This window comes from Scyliorhinus canicula, chromosome 8 (assembly GCF_902713615.1).
Source record: "Scyliorhinus canicula chromosome 8, sScyCan1.1, whole genome shotgun sequence".
NCBI classification, from domain to species: Eukaryota; Metazoa; Chordata; class Chondrichthyes; order Carcharhiniformes; family Scyliorhinidae; genus Scyliorhinus; species Scyliorhinus canicula.
This window is the reverse complement of record NC_052153.1, coordinates 118,274-136,751: the sequence shown is the minus strand read 5'-3', so window position 1 is coordinate 136,751 and position 18,478 is coordinate 118,274. Positions and strand designations below refer to the sequence as shown.

The 18,478-nt window shown below is 42.0% G+C and overlaps 1 protein-coding gene across 2 annotated transcripts in view; it reads right to left on the bottom strand.

Annotated features, from left to right (window-relative positions):
* Window positions 1-3,010: 3,010 nt before the first annotated feature.
* haus6 (HAUS augmin-like complex, subunit 6) overlaps window positions 3,011-18,478 on the bottom strand; it is a 49,762-nt gene continuing 34,294 nt past the window's right edge. For both annotated transcript variants that reach the window (XM_038803985.1, XM_038803984.1), the window contains exons 13-15: window positions 18,199-18,319; window positions 13,371-14,645; window positions 3,011-4,844 (exon numbers count right to left, since the gene is read on the bottom strand). In XM_038803985.1, the coding sequence (XP_038659913.1) occupies window positions 4,777-4,844; window positions 13,371-14,645; window positions 18,199-18,319 (1,464 nt within the window). In that variant the 3' untranslated portion in view covers window positions 3,011-4,776. The remainder of the gene's footprint in view (window positions 4,845-13,370; window positions 14,646-18,198; window positions 18,320-18,478) is intronic.

Genomic DNA, 18,478 nt, shown 5'->3' with positions numbered 1-18,478 from the left:
GTGAAATGAAAATCGCTTATTGCCACAAGTAGGCTTCAAATGAGGTTACTGTGAAAAGTCCCTAGTCGTCACATTCCGGCACCTGTTCGGGGAGGTTGGTACGGGAGCAGTTCTTTGGGTGCACCATCATCACGCAGACTAAACATATTGTGTGTATTTTCACCACACAGGCTAACAGTGCTTTGGGTGCACCATCATCACGCAGACGAAAAGTGAAATGAAAATCACGTGTCACAAGTAGGCTTCAAATTAAGTTACTGTGAAAAGCCCCTAGTCACCACATTCCGCCACCTGTTCGGGGAGGCTGGTATGGGAACAGTGCTTTGGACCTTCACTATGCAGGCTGCAGTGGTACAAGGCAGTTCACCACCACTTTCTCAGGGCAACTATGCTGGCCCAGCCAATGATGCCCACATCCCATGAATGATCATTTACTGAAGGATTATACAGAACTAAGAGGTGAAAATTATCTGGAAAGGATGGATTTGCCAAAGCTCATTTTTCTAGTGAAAAAGGATGAGGGATAGCCATTAAAATTACAAAGAAACCAGACAGTATAGAGAAAATGTCTCCACTGCAAGGATCATAAATAAGCTACCGAGTAATAAATCACAACGAAAGCAGGAATCTTATTCACCAGAGTAGTCGAATGTGGAACTCACTCCCACATGGAGCGGTTGAGGCACGAGCATAGTGCATTGAAGGGAAAGTTAGGTAAGGGGCCATGAGAGAGACAGGAACAGGATGGGAGCGGACTCTCACTATGCCTAAACACAATGGCATGTTTTTTTATGCTGCTAATTCTATTAAAATATCAGCAATAACATTCCACTCATCGGGAAAAGGATTGATGGTTCAAGAAATCAGCCACCATTAACTCAGGAAAACTATGGATGAACTATTGCTACATCCTGAAAAAACGTTGCAGAATCAAACTTGTATTTAACTGGTGGTGTACAATGTTATTATTGATATATTTTATGTAAATGTTATCTAATTGTAGTTCTCTCATTGTAATGTTCTCAATTATCTAATTGAGAATCAACTGCAATGGTTTCACTTTCTGTTCCTGCAGTTACTTCTGATGTCCTCCAGGATCTTTCCTTTGACATCCCTATTTCTCATCTTTAGAACCATAGAACAGTACAGAACAGGCCCTTCGGCCCTCAATGTTGTGCCGAGCCATGATCACCCTACTCAAACCCACGTATCCACCCTATACCCGTAACCCAACAACCCCCCCATTAACCTTACTTTTTTAGGACACTACGGGCAATTTAGCATGGCCAATCCACCTAACCCGCACATCTTTGGACTGTGGGAGGAAACCGGAGCACCCGGAGGAAACCCACGCACACAGGGGGAGGACGTGCAGACTCCACACAGACAGTGACCCAGCCGGGAATCAAACCTGGGACCCTGGAGCTGTGAAGCATTTATGCTAACCACCATGCTACCCTGCTGCCCCAAGAGACACCTTTGTGCTGTCTCTTGCTGGTGTGGTTCAAAAACACCCCATCCCCTCTCTCCATTGTCTCCAAATTATCAGAATGCAGGTTGGCTATGCAGTCCATGAAGAGAATGTTCTTCCAATTAAATATTAAGTTGACTTCAGGTTGTGCAACAAATTCTCTTCCCTAACCACGAACTCCATCCGTCTCCCTAACAACCATCTCTGACTGTTTGCAACCTTGGTGCCATATTCAACCCTGAAATGAGCTTATAAATCACCTACCTACACCAAGTATCAATTCTCATCTCCAGACTCACTGGTTGTGACGAATGTAGGAAATTGTTACATATCAGATTTATATTTGTTGCAGTAATGTTGTTTAAAAACCCTGATTTAAGATACATACAGGCAGTGTGTCTGCTAAAGCTGGATAAAGGGTTCATAAAACAGAGGTAATTGAAGGAGAGTTCACAGTCTGAAGTTGTTGAACTCAATGTCAAGTCCGGAAGGCCGTAATGTGCCTAAAGGCTGTAACGTGCCTAATCGGAAGAGGAGGTGCTGTTCCTCCAGTTTGCACTGGGCTTCACTGGAACATTGCAGCAGGCCAAGGACAGACATATGTGGACGAGAGCAGAAGGGTGAATTGGAATGGCGACAAGGTCTGCATTTAGTCTCCAATGTAGAGCAGACCGCATTGGGAGCAGCAAATGCAATAGACCAGACTGAAGGAGGTGCACATGAAGCACTGCCTCACTTGAAAAGAGCATTTAGGGCCTGTGCTGGCAAGCATGGAGGTGGTAAAGGGGCAGGTGTTACAACTTCTGTGATTGCATGGGAAGGTGCCGTGGAAAGAGAGAGGTGTTTGGGGTGATGGAAGAGTGCAGGGTATTCCGGAAAGAACGACCCTGTGAAATGCTGACAGAGGGAGTGAGATGTGCTTGGTGGCGGAATCGTGCTGGAGTGGGTGGAACTGGCAGAGGATGATCCTTTGAATGTGGAGGCTGGCGGGTGGACAAAGGCAACCCTATCCTGGTTCTGGGAGGGGTGAGGGCAGAGGTGCGGGAGATGGGTCGGTCAGTTGAGAGCCTCGTGACGGAGGTAAATCCGCAGTAATTTGATTTTATCTCCGCTACATTTTCTTTTACTCCTTTCAATAAATCCCTTCTGGTTGCTTTCTGCAGGAATTTAGAAATGTTATTACTTCTTCATATTAGATCACGTTTATTCACCCTACTTGTTCAGCATCCTTAATTCAAGTTTGCACAACTTAACTGATTTTATATTATATATTAAAGGGCTCATCAATTTACATAAATTGCAGATCATGTCTGTGTTACTAGAGCAATGGAAAGATGTCTGTAATATTTACAGCATTAGATTGGGGTATTGTTCAAAAATTATCTACCAATTTGATGTTTGAAAGAATACTCCATTTTGTTGCAGCCAAGAAAATCCAACATTCACAAGGCTCAAGCCATCAACTATGAATTGAGACAAAGCCTTCTGTACAGGTGGCTTTACAAAACCAAGACAGCCCAGCTACAGTAAATAATGCAATTAATTTATACACTTATTTATTAATTTCAAATACAAAATATTAGTCACAAAATAGTGAAGGAAGTAGGGACCAATACAAAATGTGACAAATTGATTGGGATTCGCCCCCAAAGAATTTAAAGATCTCTCAATGTGAAAGTTGGCATTACCAAGAACACATTTTCAACTTTTACATTAAATGTCAGTGTTTAGCATGTCCAGGAAAGCAATAGGCCGTTTACAACAGGAAATTAGTGGTCTACATTCTGCTCCCAGAAAATGTCTGTACCCCAAACTACCAAATACCTTGTGACATTTCAAAGACAATTCAACAAATACTAAAATGGTAGTCTATCCGTGATGGCAGTCCATCTGTACACACTTATTTGAACTGGATGGGAAGCAAAGACAAAATTTAATCTTAGATACACCCATTCCACATTCCATTGTTCTTGACCAATCAGAACCAGAGCAAGAGGTAAAAATGATATTGTGCCATCTAATGTACAAGTTTACAGCTGCAAACAAAACAATTCAGGCGATTCTTGCATAAATTAAATGTACAATAATCAGTGCATGAACGAAGTTCAAATTTTGTTTTGATCAAGATAAGCACCAGTTGCTGGCAAACAGAACTATTTTTTATTTCCGGTATCCAGCCATCCAAAACTGCTCAGGGTCAGGTGATGGATTGCCAGATGCAGAGTAAAACTTTGTTGCACTACCTCCAGGTCATCTAGATAAGCCCATTCAAACTAGAGTGCCATTCAAACTGCCCAAATATTTCCTTTTCACGCCAACAGCCTGGGATGGTTTGGATTCCAGGTACCAAAGGTAATAGACTAGTGCTCAACCTCAAAAAGGTAACTGTAGAGTTAGCGAGTAACTGGTTAGGGATTTTACAAAAATTCTCATTCTGAATGGATCGAAGGTCACTATTCAAGAAAGGGGAAGAGAGAAAAATCAGGGAAGTACAGACCAGCTAGCCTGACATCAACCTCAAGAAAATGTTGGAATCTATTAAGGAAGCCTTCGGAATCCAGACGGTCAATATGGCTTTATGAAAAGGAAGAACATAGAGGCCGCAAAGAGATAGACAGGTTAAGTCATGGGCAAAAAAATAGCAGATGGAGCTTTAATGTGGTGAAAGAGGTTACTCACTTTAGAAATAATAAAGTAGATTTAGAACAGGCGTGATTTAAGAAAATAAGCTCAAGAGACTTTGTCCTCATACAAAGACAAGAAGTTTTCTTGCTGAACCTGCAAGCTATTAGGAGCGCAAATAGCCTCATTACCATTGTTATAAACAGCTTCTTTGGCGAGACCACATCTGAAGTATCATCCACAGCTTTAGTCTCCATATCTGAAGCATAAGGAGTATAGCAAAGCTTCAATAGACTGGTACTTGGGATGGCAAGGTTGTCCTATGACGTGAGCCCAAGTAAATTTGGCCTATACTCTCTGGAGTTACGAGAATTGATTTATTTGAAACACACTAGATTATGACGGGGCTTCACAGGGTAGACATAGGTGGGAATGCAGAATACAGGAGCAGCATCTCAGACCATGGGGATCAATCATTTACAACCACAATGAATAGAAATGTCTTGTCAGAGGGTGGTGAATCGTTGGAACAGCCTATTCCAGTGGGTTGGGATAATCCAGGGAAATGGAAGCAGGCAGGAAAATGATGAGCCGGGACCATTTGCAATAACAGAGCAAGGCCTTGGGATCCATACAGTCTATTCCTGCTCCTAAATTATGGTGTTCTTGCAACATTTGGACCACTAGAACGTTATTAACTGTCCCACGTCAGTAGAGAATCTTTCCCAATCAGTAGAACTTTCAGACTCATCTGAAAAGTAAAAGAGATAAATAATTAAAACAAATATGGATATAGAAAAAGCAGTTTGAGCAAGAATCAAGCATCACCACCATTAGCAGTGAAGTTGTAAAACATGTGCTTACAGATCAGTTATTAGGTAGACCAATTTGAAGTAAATGCATTAGAACTTGATGAAAGTACTGAATTGCATGGACTAGAACATAGAACAGTACAGCACAGAACAGGCCCTTCAGCCCTCGATGTTGTGCCGAGCAATGATCACCCTACCCAAACCCACATATCCACCCTATACCCGTAACCCAACAACCCCCCCACCCTTAACCTTACTTTTTAGGACACTACGGGCAATTTAACATGGCCAATCCACCTAACCCGCACATCTTTGGACTGTGGGAGGAAACCGGAGCACCCGGAGGAAACCCACGCACACACGGGGAGGACGTGCAGACGCCACACAGACAGTGACCCAGCCGGGAATCGAACCTGGGACCCTGGAGCTGTAAAGCATTTATGCTAACCACCATGCTACCGTGCTGCCCAAAGTAGACTAGTTTGCATCGGTGTCATAAATAGTTCACCAAATGGACTATTAGCAGCATACTCAATTTCCTCATGGACCTTGCCTCAATCTGGAGCAACACTGAAGAGAAGTGCTCCACTGTTCATAGAATGGATATTCTGGAGGAAGCAACACAGTGGACCATCTGATTTATGTAGGACATAATATCTTGCACGGGATAAATTGCATGTTTGAATTTAAGTATTCATCGGTCCTTCAATCTGGAGAACAAAGCTGTGCACCGCACTTCAGATGTGGTCTCATTAAAGTTCTTCATAATTATAGTGAGACTTTTTTGTTGTATTCCAGCTTTCCATCAACAAGTGCCATTTACCTTCCTAATAGCTTGCTGTATCTACAGGCTAACCTTTTATTGTCTTTGTACAAATACAACCAAGCCTCTGAACAAAAGAAAAAAATCACCACAAAAATCAAGTGAACTGAACCCAAGTAATTTCTGTGCAGCTCCCAATTTGCCATTTATCATTCCTTCCAATACGATGCAACTTTGAGTCTTGGGAAACATGGATCAAAAGTATTGCTTGGCTCAAAATGCTCTTGTAATCCAAAACAGTAAATGTAGAATGGTAATTCTTTTCAGTTGACGTGAATACTATAGACAGATTATATGTGCCCACTGTCAAACCCACAAGTACATAGTTCAGATCCATTTCTGGTGGCATCATAACCATTTGCAATGTGGCAGCAGAAGTCACTGACTGGATTGTTAATCATAATTTCAAACTAGACTGCTTCCCCAGCCATATGAATAAAAGACAAAGTGAAAAGAACAAGAAAGTCACCGGCAAATAGACTTGACGGAATTAGGCAAGCATTACTTTTCAAATTGGAAATACCCAAAGGTGCAACGCTTAGGAAAGAGTTTGTATCAAAGTGAGGGTGTGGGAGAGGGAGGAAGAGTCGTCGGGGCAGATTACCCAAAAGTAGCTTTTGAAAGTAGAGATGGGATAAAATGGAAAGATTTAAGGAAACATTAGTGTGAAACTAAGATGACTGAAGACTGCAAATAATGGTGGAAGGAGAAAAACAAGAGTCAGAAAAGTGGAGTGCGCAAAAGGAAACTGGATGGTCAATGCATCGGAAGGATTTATAATTAGAATTTCAAAAATGCAACCTCTGGAAGCCAATGGAGGTCAAAATAGGATTGATAGATACAGATAATATGGATTGGTTGCCATAAAGGCACGAGTACCCAGGAGGTTAATCAATAGAATGTTGAAGTCATGGAGGCTTTCAAAGGCAGAGGATTAAAAGATGAACACAAATGGAAATAAACTGTGATGAACTGAAACAAGGATGAGTCAGCTTCACACATCTGGGTCTTTTGCTGTTAACTTCATTAATTTGTGGAGTTAGTACCAATGTTCAAACAAGAATATTGGGAGTTGTGAGTGGTGGGACATCATCCGTGGAAATGTAACAATATAAAAACATTTAGCATTAAAAGTTGCGATATGGATTGGAGGAGTCATAGAAACAGGCCCTTCGGCCCAGCTTGCCCATGCCACCCAGTTCACTAAGCTAGTCGCACTTGCCCGCATTTGGCCCATATCCCTCTATACCCACCTCACCCATGTAACGGTCTTAACTTTTGTTAAAGGAAAAAATTGTACCCACCTCTACCACTGCCTCTGGCAGCTCATTCCAGATGCTCACCACTGTGCTGGAACAGGGCTGATACAGATGCTGCTTGCAGCTGTAACTAGTTAATTATATAACAAGCTTAAACAGAGGCTAGACAGGGCAGCACGGCGGCACAGTGGTTAGCACTGCTGCCTCACGGCACTGAGGGTCCCAGGTTCGAACCTGGCTCTGGGTCACTGCCTGTGTGGAGTTTGCACATTCTCCCCATGTTTGCATGGGTTTCGCCCTCACAACCCAAAGATGTGCAGGGTAGGTGAATTGGCCACACTAAATTACCCCTTAATTGGAAAAAAATTAATTGGGTACTCTAAAAAAATTTTTTTTTTTTTTATTAAAACAGAGGCTAGTTTCAGAGGAGTATAAAAGTCAACATTATAAAGTGCAGCTGCTGCCTGCACTGAAGTATCTTTGGACTGCAGTTGGAGTTTGGTGACAAGGGACCAGGTGATCCTTTCCCCAGAAAGAAGAGCGGCAGCCTGGGTGAGTATTTCTATCGTCTTTAACAGACCCCAAACCAAAGGAAACAGACAGAAACATATAGAAAATAGAAGCAGGAGGCAGCCATTTGGCCCTTCGAGCCTGCTCCGCCATTCATCATCATGGCTGATCATTAAGTTCAATACCAATTCCACCTTCCTCCCATATCCCTCAATCCCTTTAACCCCAAGAGCAAAATCTAATTCCTTCTTGAAATTACACATTTTAGCTTCAAATACTTTGTGGTAGTGACTTCCACAGATTCACCACTCTCTGGGTGAAGAAATTTCTCCTCGTCTCAGTCCTAACAAGTTTATCCTTTATCCTTAAACCATGACCCCTCGTTCTGGACTCCCCCACCCTCGGGGACATTCTTTCTGAATCTATCTCGTCTAATCCTGTTAGAATTTTATAAGATTTTTATGAGATCTCCTCTCAGTCTGCTAAACTCCAATGAATATAATCCTAACCAATTTAGTCTTTCCTCATATGACAGTCCCGCCATCCAAGGAATCAGCCTGGTGAACCTTCGCTGAACTCCCTCCTTAACACGAAAATCCTTCCTCGGATAAGGACAACAAAACTGCACACAATACTCCAGTGTGGCCTCACCAATGCCCTATACAACTGCAGTAAAAAATCCCTATTCCCATACTCAATCCTCTTGCTATGAGGCCCAACATACCATTTGCCTTCTTTACTGCCTGCTGTACCTGTGCACTTACTTTCAGTGACTGATGCACGAGGACACCAAAGTCTTGCCAAGTATCCACCTCTCTCAATTTACACCCATTCAAATAATAATCTGCCTTCCTATTTTTGCTACTGAAGTGGATATCCACATTATACTGCATCCTCCACGCATCTGCCCATTCACTCAGCCTGTCCAAATCTCGCTGAAGCATCTCTGCATTCTCCTCACATAGCAATCTGCTATGTGAGACCTTGTCAAATCTAAATAAACCACATCCACCAGGTCTCCCACGTCAACTCTACTAGTTAGAGGAAGTTAAAGCAAAGGGTCTCATTTAACAGTAAATCGTGGCAGGCAGCTCTGACATGTGGAACGCATCCTCTGGCACGATATGGGAAGCCAGGGACATTTCCAGTGTGCAGGATGACCAGGTGTGCAGCAATGTCTGCAGCTAATTCCATCTTCCTCCCCAACAGGTTTTCCGTTTGGTGTTGGGAGAGGTGGTTTCTCTGGGAAATGCAAGGGCCGGCGGGGGAGAGAGAGTGAGAGAGAGAGCGAGAGAGCGAGAGAGCGAGAGAGCGAGAGAGCGAGAGAGCGAGAGAGCGAGAGAGCGAGAGAGCGAGAGAGCGAGAGAGCGAGAGAGCGAGAGAGCGAGAGAGCGAGAGAGCGCGAGAGCGCGAGAGCGCGAGAGCGCGAGAGCGCGAGAGAGAGAGAGAAAGAGAGAGAGAGAGAGAGAGAGAAAGAAAGAGAGAGAGAGAAAGAAAGAAAGAGAAGAGAGAGAAAGAAAGAGAGAGAGAAAGAGAGAGAGAGGAAGAAAGGTGAAAAGAAAACATTAGTGGAAGTTGTCAAGGGGTTTCCAAAGAATAGTGGTAAGATAGAGGATGGCATGAAGCATGAAATTAGAGATGCACGTAACAAGGGTGTTATAGCAATCAGGGTGACTTTAATCTACATATAGATTGGGCAAACCAAATTAGCAACAATATTGTGGCAGATGGAACCTGTTGAAATATTTTTTTTAGACGAATACGTCAAGGAACCAACAAGGGAACAGGCTATCAGAGATTTGATATTGTGCAATGAGAAGGGGTTAATTAATAATCTTGTTGTGTGGGGTCCTTTAGGAAACAGCGACCATAACATGATAAAACTGAAAAAGTCTGATCTTAAAACTGGGGTCCCAAATTTGAACATAGGAACTACAAAGGTATGAGGGAAACTACAAAGGTATGAGGGGTGAGTTGGGGAACTTAATTAACTTGACTGTGGATAGGCAAGCTTCTAATTTCCATGTTGCACAACATTCAAAGAAGAAGAATGAGAACAATTCTTTGAAAGGTATTGTAAAATTAAGCAAAGTTAGGTTAATTAGATATGTATACAATGAAGAATATTTATTAAAAAACAAGCTCTAACACTGCAGGTTACAAATTATTTCAGTGTCTATGAAAAGGATAGCGTTAGAAAATTTCAGAGTAAAGGACACATTTCTGCCACTCAGATCAAAAGAATGCAATATGTATTGGTAATTTGAAATAAATTTCACTGGATCATTGATGGTGAGTATACTGACACAAGGTGGATAACTATAAAATCGGTAGAACTTGAGACATGGAAATGTTAGCATAGCTGAAATTGCACCCATCCTAAAAATCCAGGAAATGAGACCCATGCCAGTCTTTAAATGTGCTTAAACTGGAAGTTATGTCAGAGGATTGGTCACTGCCAATGAAAGATCATTGCTCAAAAAGAGCGATTCCAGGTAGCTACAACAGACCAATCAGCCTCAAATCAAAAATAGCAATATCTTATTGAGGCTACAATATTGATAAAATTCCTCACCTAGTCAAGGGTTAATTAAGGATAGCTGGATGAAGTGGCAAGGAGAGTGACAAATTTAGCGCTTCTTAAAAAGCAAGGAGTGTTTTGATGAGGAAAGACAGTGGATGCAGTGCACATGGATTTTCAAAAATTATTTGAGGTGCTTCTACGTGGGGTAGAATTAAGACATCCTAATAAAGGCCCTGCCTTCTCATGACCCTCACCACCAGTCAGTTCTCCACCTCAGGGGTAAGCAGCTTGTGGTCATCTGGGACTATGGCGACTTTACTTTCACCAATAAAGGGTGTGTGGACTCAGGAATAGCAAGTTGGTGAAAAGGGCCATTGTGGATAATGGACACTTGAGCACCAATAACGTATTACCAAAAAGCTGCTCTCCTGATAAAGGAATTCTACAGGTAAATATGCCAGATTTAACCAACTTGGTCAACTGCATACCTGACACACAGGAACCATTAAGTTTGTTTCGAAACCAAACAAGAGGCTAATTCTCATGTGTATATTGCTCTGAGGGAGAGGCAGACGTACTGTTCTGAGGGAGAGTCAGGTTGTACTTCAATAATGTGGTTTGAATGTTGACTAGCCAAGAGTTAAAGATCTCCAAATATGGACCGAAGAATAATCTACTGATGCTACACAAATTAACAGCACCTGAATATCTGTTTCCTGGTGCTAGTGAACTTGGGTTTTCATGCTAATTAAAGCATTTGCTTATAGTTACTGGGATTCAAGTTACTGGATTTGTGGAAACAATATCAGCCAGCAGCAATAAATATAATAGTTCCCAATGAGCTAGGCTGCTCAAGGAATGAACTAAGTGAGCCTAGCATGGGTAATGAATTAAAAGGACCAACTGTTTGGCTTCAATTTGACCTCCGATTTGCCAACATGTTTATACACCATTTTCCTCGGAAAAGAGAGAACAATAGTCACCGACTTACTAAATAGGTACCAGGAATTTCCACCAATGCTAGCAGCCAGCACAAAATACATGAACTAACTGAGAAAAGAATAGAAATTCACCTTTTACAAGTGATATATTCAGGAGCAAACACTTGCCTCTATAGTTTGAACCAAAACAAGCCTATCCCTTGAATGATTGAATGTATTTTTATACTGATTGACAAAGGACTCTAATACAAAAGCTTTGATAACAATGAACTTTTTAACAAAAATAGGTTAAATATTCTCTGCTGGAATAATTGATACATATTTGACAAGTTCAACTAGCTCAGGATTATTTCGCACTGATCTGCCGTTTAAAGAAAACAAATTTGAATATATAACTAACCTCACTATATCCGTAGGGATAGCGTGACTAAACATCTTAATTTTCAGTTGATCAGACAGCAAGCACGGTTTTACAATGCAAGGCATGCTTGACAAGTCTGAATACTTTGACGGTGTGACTAAAATGGCAAACAGGAAAATATGTAGATTATATCTCTTTTATAGATTATACTGCAGTCCCTCAAAAGAGAGCTGAAGTTCATGGAATAGAAGACAAATTGTTGATCTGATTAGGAAACTGGGTGAGCAGCAGGAAGAGATATTGGGCAGATACTCTAGCAGGGTAGGAAGAGTGGTGTCTGAAGGATCTATGTAGATGCCTCAGCTATTTACTGCATTTATTAATAATTTAGATGATTGGATGGATAGAAGGCAACATCTAAATTTGCCAAGAAACACAAATATAGGCAAGCAGTGTAAATGGAAGTTTAAAATAAGGCATTGGAAGGAGAAAACTGGCAAATGGGAGATCATCCACTTTGAACCCAAATAAGGCTAAAACACTAGTAATTCCTAATTAACAAAAAGTGACATTGAAACAGATTGAAATTTCTTAAACAGAATACCAAACTCTTAAAACAGAATACAAGAATTGAAAGCAAAAGTTTGATGCTAATAAAGGCGGCGGCGGATGTTCTGCTGGGTGCTCACGACTTGTTTGCTTTTGGTGTGAGTGAGAAAATAAATAGCAGAGGAAGGCTTTGATCCATCGATTTCTAGGTTGGGCAGCACGGTAGCATAGTGGTTAGCACAAATGCTTCACAGCTCCAGGGTCCCAGGTTCGAATCCCGGCTTGGGTCACTGTCTGTGTGGAGTCTGCACGTTCTCCCCGTGTGTGCGTGGGTTTCCTCCGGGTGCTCCGGTTTCCTCCCACAGTCCAAAGGTGTGCAGGTTAGGTGTATTGGCCATGATAAATTGCCCTCAGGGTCCAAATTGTCCTTAGTGTTAGGTGGGGTTACTGGGTTATGGGGATAGGGTGGACGTATGGGCTTGGGTAGGGTGCTCTTTCCAAGAGCCGGTGCAGACTCGATGGGCCGAATGGCCTCCTTCTGCACTGTAAATTCTATGAAATAAGAATTGCTAACAGAAAGAGACAGAAATCATGCTTCAGCTGTACAGAGCCCCAATTAGATAACACCTGGAGTACTGAAAGCAGTTCTATGCATCACAGTAGGAAGGATATATTAGCCTTGGAAGCAATGGTGTAGATTCACTAGAATGATACCTGCTCTCTGGGGATCGAGCTACAACCAGATTAACAAACTAGTGCTGTATTCTCCAGAAAGGAGCAGAAGGCCAATGGGTGATTTGATCATTTAATTGGAGATCAGATGGGATAAATTGATGGGATGAGATAAATCTCTGCTGCTCTGCAGTTTCAAGGCAACAGCTTACCATCACCTTCTCGAAAGGCAAGAAATGCTGGCCTAGACAGTAATGCTCACATCCCGTAAATTAATTTAAAAAAGACTAAGGGCTGGGGAGCACAGGTCAAAAAAATGAGAGCCAGATCTTTCAGGACTGAAATTAGTGAACTGTTCTTCACATAAAGGGTGGTAACATTTTGGATTTTTCTTAGTGGCAATTGCTAATCCAAGTTGTGAAATTGATGTAAATGGTATTAAAGGAATGATGGGACAAAGACACGTACATCAAATCAGATCCCAGGCAACCATGATTTCATTTGAATTAGGCTCCAGGGACTAAACAGCCTCTCCCTGTTTCTATGAAAGCCAAAATGGATCAGATTATACTTTCTTAAAGAACAGGCATTGAACACCCAATAGAAACTTCCACTCACCTACTCTAAACCAAGTCACAATTATTTATCTGCTAACATTATATATCAAAAAATCAAATGCATGTAAGAACACAAGTAGGGGCAGAAGTAAGAGCCTGTTGAATCTTCTCTTCCATTCAATACAACCATTGCTGACCTTGGGTTGAAACGATTCCCTGACAAAACCAAAAACCTGTCTGTCGCAGCTTTAAATGTAAATATAACTTACCGTTGGAAGGACGGAGATCAGAAATGCCAATTAGGCCATCTTCAAGTTCTGGATCATTCAATGGTGAGCTGCCCAAAGTAGGAAATAAACTAAACTTTTGGGATTCCAAAGACATTGGTGAAAGATCTTTCAGAAATCGTGCTTCCAGCGAAAACAGTTTACCTGCATCAATTTCCTCATTCAGATAATCTATTTCGCCATAAAGTGGCTTATTTTGGTCTTTAACACTGTCGCCATGGTAATCAGAAGCTCCTATGTGCTCATTTTCACCACCATACACTGTGGTGGCCAAACGTTGGTGCAATTGCTCCAATCTACTGCGCAAATGCTGCATGTCCAAATGGGACTCATCCAGTTGATCAACCTCCATGGTTTTGGAACTGTTCAGACTGTCAATATCAAGCAAATCAGGAATAGTCTCCTGCAAAATACCAAACCTTGGTTGAACTGTTGGCTTTGTTGAACTGGAAAGATTAGCATTGAAATTATCCGATCCATTCCAAGGTAACGTACCGTCCAAGTCACATTTGACAAAGGATGATAATGAATTTTCCAAAGTTCTCTCATTTTTGCACATTTCCATTACAAAACTTTTAGACAGCTTCTCCTTCTTAATTGGAGATTTGGATCGTAATCTGTCGAATGCCAAAAATTGCAGAGAATGATTGAATTCAGTCTCATCTGTTAAAGTTGCATTGCTAATGACATTTGTTTTAGAAGCAAAGTGGCAGTCCTCACCAAAGCCCGTAAGCTGGGAATCAGGAGGAGGGAGAATGTTACTGTCCAATGCTTCATTTGTATCACAATCTGTAACTTTGTCACTGAAGCAATGTGGTTCATGTTCAGATCCAGTATCTGAGAAATCCATTCTGGATTCGTCCCAATTACATTGATATACGTGTTTTTCCCAAAGGCGGTCAGGCTTCAGAAACTGGTTTTGCTTTTCATTTCTGATGGATTGACAGTTTGAGCTGGTTGGTTCTGCATCAGGATTGGGAGTGTTTTCACTCCAACAGGTCATTCTTTTGACAGGTGGCACAATCCAGCTTTCCTGTGTTTCACCAAAGCAAAGAGCAGTAGTATCAGGGAGAGTGTTCCTATTGATAGACCCAGTCAGATTTATACATGTAACAGATGAAGATTCTTCAGGCTGAACTTCACCATTGGTATGGTTTTCACATTTTGGATGGATCAAAACTGGCTCCTCCTGATGTTTCCTCTGTGCAAGTTCAGATTCTTGAACTGCACACCTCCAGGAGTTCCTAATTTCTGTAACTAACAAATTAGTTTAAAAAATGAAACTCAAATAATAACAATCTTTGTCTCACAGTAAGAAGTCTTACAACACCAGGTAAAGTCCAACAGGTTTGTTTCAAACACGAGCTTTCGGAGCACGGCTCCTTCTTCAGGTGACATCTTGTCTCAAATAGGCTTACATTAACACTGCTGTTACTGTGAAAAGCCCCTAGTCACCACATTCCGGCACCTGTTCAGGTACAGAGGGAGAATTCAGAGAGGGAGAACGTGCAGATTCCACACAGACAGTGATCCAAGCCGGGAATCGAACCCGGGTCTCTGCTGCTGTGAAGCTAACCACTGTGCTACCGTAATCTGAAACCTGAGATGTAAAATGTCTTACAAGGGAAAGGATGATAATTTCAGGACATCAACCTTGCTCAAACCAAAATATTCAGTGCACGTCTTCAACACCAACCCTGGTCTTAATTTATACGAAAAATGTTTTTTCATGTTCATATGCCATATAGTTATGACTTGAAATAGGGTTCTGCATTAACCTCGTCTTATCTTACAAATTCATGGAAAGAAATCTGGAGAATGTATATTTTCAAACTTCAAAAGTAAAATAAAAAACTTTTCTTTGCAATTCTGGATTTTGGAATGCAAACCTCTTAAGGGAAAATGTTGAGAATTTTTTTAAAGCATATGTTGTGGGAGTCAACTTTGGACACGCTCATGACAATCATCGGGGGGGGGGGGGGGGGGGGGGGGGGGGGGGGGGAAGAGATTCTGAAGAGAAAACCACAGACATTAACTTTATTCAGAGAACAGTATATTTGACCAGTCATCTCCTGTGCTTAAAAGCAACTGTTAATGGACCATCATAGAGCGTACTTTGCAATCCAGTTACTATTGAAATCTGTACATTTGATATTGGGGGGGGGGGGGCGTAAAAAGGAGTATTGTGAATCCGACTTGTCACATTTAAATACATTTTTTCCTCTCATTAAGAGCTCTGTTCGTCTATATTTTATAAAAAAAAGTAAGTTAGTCTTCTGAGCCAGGGTTCCATTCTGGGGTCTTCTTGTTCAATTATATCAGCAACTGGGATTGTACAGCTCTCCATTTATTTTGTCAATTGCTGTTCTGCACAGACCAGACATAGCAAACATTGAAGCACGCTGCAGATGTCAACACAATTTCCCAAAGTCTTTTCAGTCTGCCAAATAGCTAGTTTAACATGCATTCAGAAATGTGAAATGTACCAACTGAATTTCATCGGTGATAGTTCTGACTTTTACAAATTTAATCTGATTACTTCCAGGTGTGCATCCAGCCAGTCACCAGCCCTGCACTCTCTCCAGGTGTGCATCTAGCCAGTCACCAGCCCTGCACTCTCTCCAGGTGTGCATCCAGCCAGTCACCAGCCCTGCACTCTCTCCAGGTGTGCATCCACCCAGTCACCAGCCCTGCACTCTCTCCAGGTGTGCATCCACCCAGTCACCAGCCCTGCACTCTCTCCAGGTGTGCATCCAGCCAGTCACCAGCCCTGCACTCTCTCCAAGTGTGCATCCAGCCAGTCACCAGCCCTGCACTCTCTCCAGGTGTGCATCCAGCCAGTCACCAGCCCTGCACTCTCTCCAGGTGTGCATCCAGCCAGTCACCAACCCTGCACTCTCTCCAGGTGTGCATCCAGTCAGTCACCAACCCTGCACTAATAACTTCAGCTATGACCTCAACCAATGCAATGTAATTAACTGAATTTAACAATCAAGTTTAGCTTAGGCAGTTGATTAAACAGTTTATAAAATATTACCTAGAAGCACTATATTGTGCTTGACGAGCAATAAGCTCCTCCTCTCTGAAGCGTAACTTACAAAATTCAGGAACTGAAAGTCACTGCTGCCTACACAAGAGTTAAACCTTATGGAAATTCACTCACGGCCCAGTAAATCAGCATGGATATATTGTATGTATTCTTTCCCAATTGGAAGGAACACGCCTTTTCATGTTCCTAGAAAGTAATTCCAAATGCCCTAACTCGGGCAAAGTAGCAAAGACAACTGAATTAGACGAGCTGACATGAATTTAGTGGTGACTTTATTCTCAGTTAGAACCCGCAAATCAAATTTGATGATTGTTCTCTCTGATCAAACATCGATTTACCAGCTAGTTAATAGCCTGCATCTGCTCAACAATACTCTGCCAATGTAAAACACTTTCCAATAGGTGCTCCATTTCCCATCTCGTATAGATGTATCCCCCCCCAAATGCCAAAGGATTTATTTTCCCAATTTAAATAAATACCATACGAAAGTATGCAGCCAGGATGTGAAGAACAGTTCATTAATAAGTCTTCAAAGTGGAACCCCATGGGGCATCTCTCCCTCTTCCCCCCCCCCCCCACACCATGGGGGCACCCCCTCACCCCCCATGGGGCACCCTCTTCTCCCTTCCCCCCCCCCCCCCCCCTCCCACCAACCTCATGGGGCACCCTCTTCTCCCCCCTCCTCTCCTCCCACCCTGGGATACCCTCTCTTTGAAGTTTAGAATACTGTAAATCATAGTTATGTCCAACAGGTCATTCAAAAGAAAGTCAACAAGATTTGTCAACAGTTTAGGTCCACTTACCCAAGGAAAGATACACAGGCACAGGAAGATACACAGGCATGGGAAGGCAGTCCAGAGAAAATTCACGAGGTTGACACTGGGCATGGAGTGATTTTATGAGGAGGGGTGGAGTAGGTTGGGTCTGTACTCTTTGGATTTTAAAAGATGGAGAGGTGACCTTGGGAGACATAAAGGACTCTCAGGGGGCCTGACAGGCTCGGTGCTGAAGAGGTTGTTTCTCCTGGTGGGAGTCTAGGACCAGGAATCAATCTCAGAGTAATGGGTCTCACATTTACGACAGAGATGAGGAGGAATTTCTTCTGAGGGTAGTGAATCTGCGGATTTCTTTACCACAAAGGATTTGTAGGGACTGGGTCGTTAAGTTGTTCAAGGCTAAGAGAGAACAATCTTTAATCAGTCAAAAAGTGAGAGAGAAGGCGGGAAAGTAGAGTTGGGGATTATCACATCAGCATCAGTCCTGAGCCATTAGGAAAACTGCATTTGGGTGATATGCATGTCAAATCTGCCCCTTTCCCCCAATACATCAGACACATCCAGTGACCTGCCAAACATTCATCCTTCAGTCAAAGCCACTGAAACAGAACATGTAGCTACCTCATTGTTGCTTTGAAGACATTTGTGATGTAACCTGTAACCATTTATCTTTACATTTTAAAGTAATCAATTTGCTGCAATGGGCTTGTTCTCTTTTGTAACTTGGTAATTTGAAGCTTTTGAGTTGCTAAGGCTATGCAAACTTGATATCTCCTTTCAAATCACAAATTTGTGGCTAAAAAGCTGTGCAAACCATATCTCCTTCCAGATCACAAATTCTTGGCTATTTTAACCATATTTTACAAGTCATCAGCTACAAAAAACCTACAAATCCAAGATACTGAAAAACTAGTAATTGTAGTTTTCACAACTCAGTGTACGATTAAATTTTAAATTCAAATTATAAAACGATCAGGAAGCTTACTCAAATTCTCAGGTGTCCTCGATAGCTCAATTTGTGCAATGAAGGGATTGTTTGTCATAGAATCATGGGTCACATCTTCCCTTTCAGATAATCCAGGTGAATCTATGACAGTGTCTGCTATCTGTGGAAAATAAAAATCATTCACTAATAAATGTGCATTTGGTCTCAGAGGGAATTACTCCAGTTGGAACCAAGAACAAGCTGAGCATTGGATGGAGTAATACTCTTCCACAAAATAAAGTAAATCAAATGAATTACAATGAATACCTCACTTGACCCA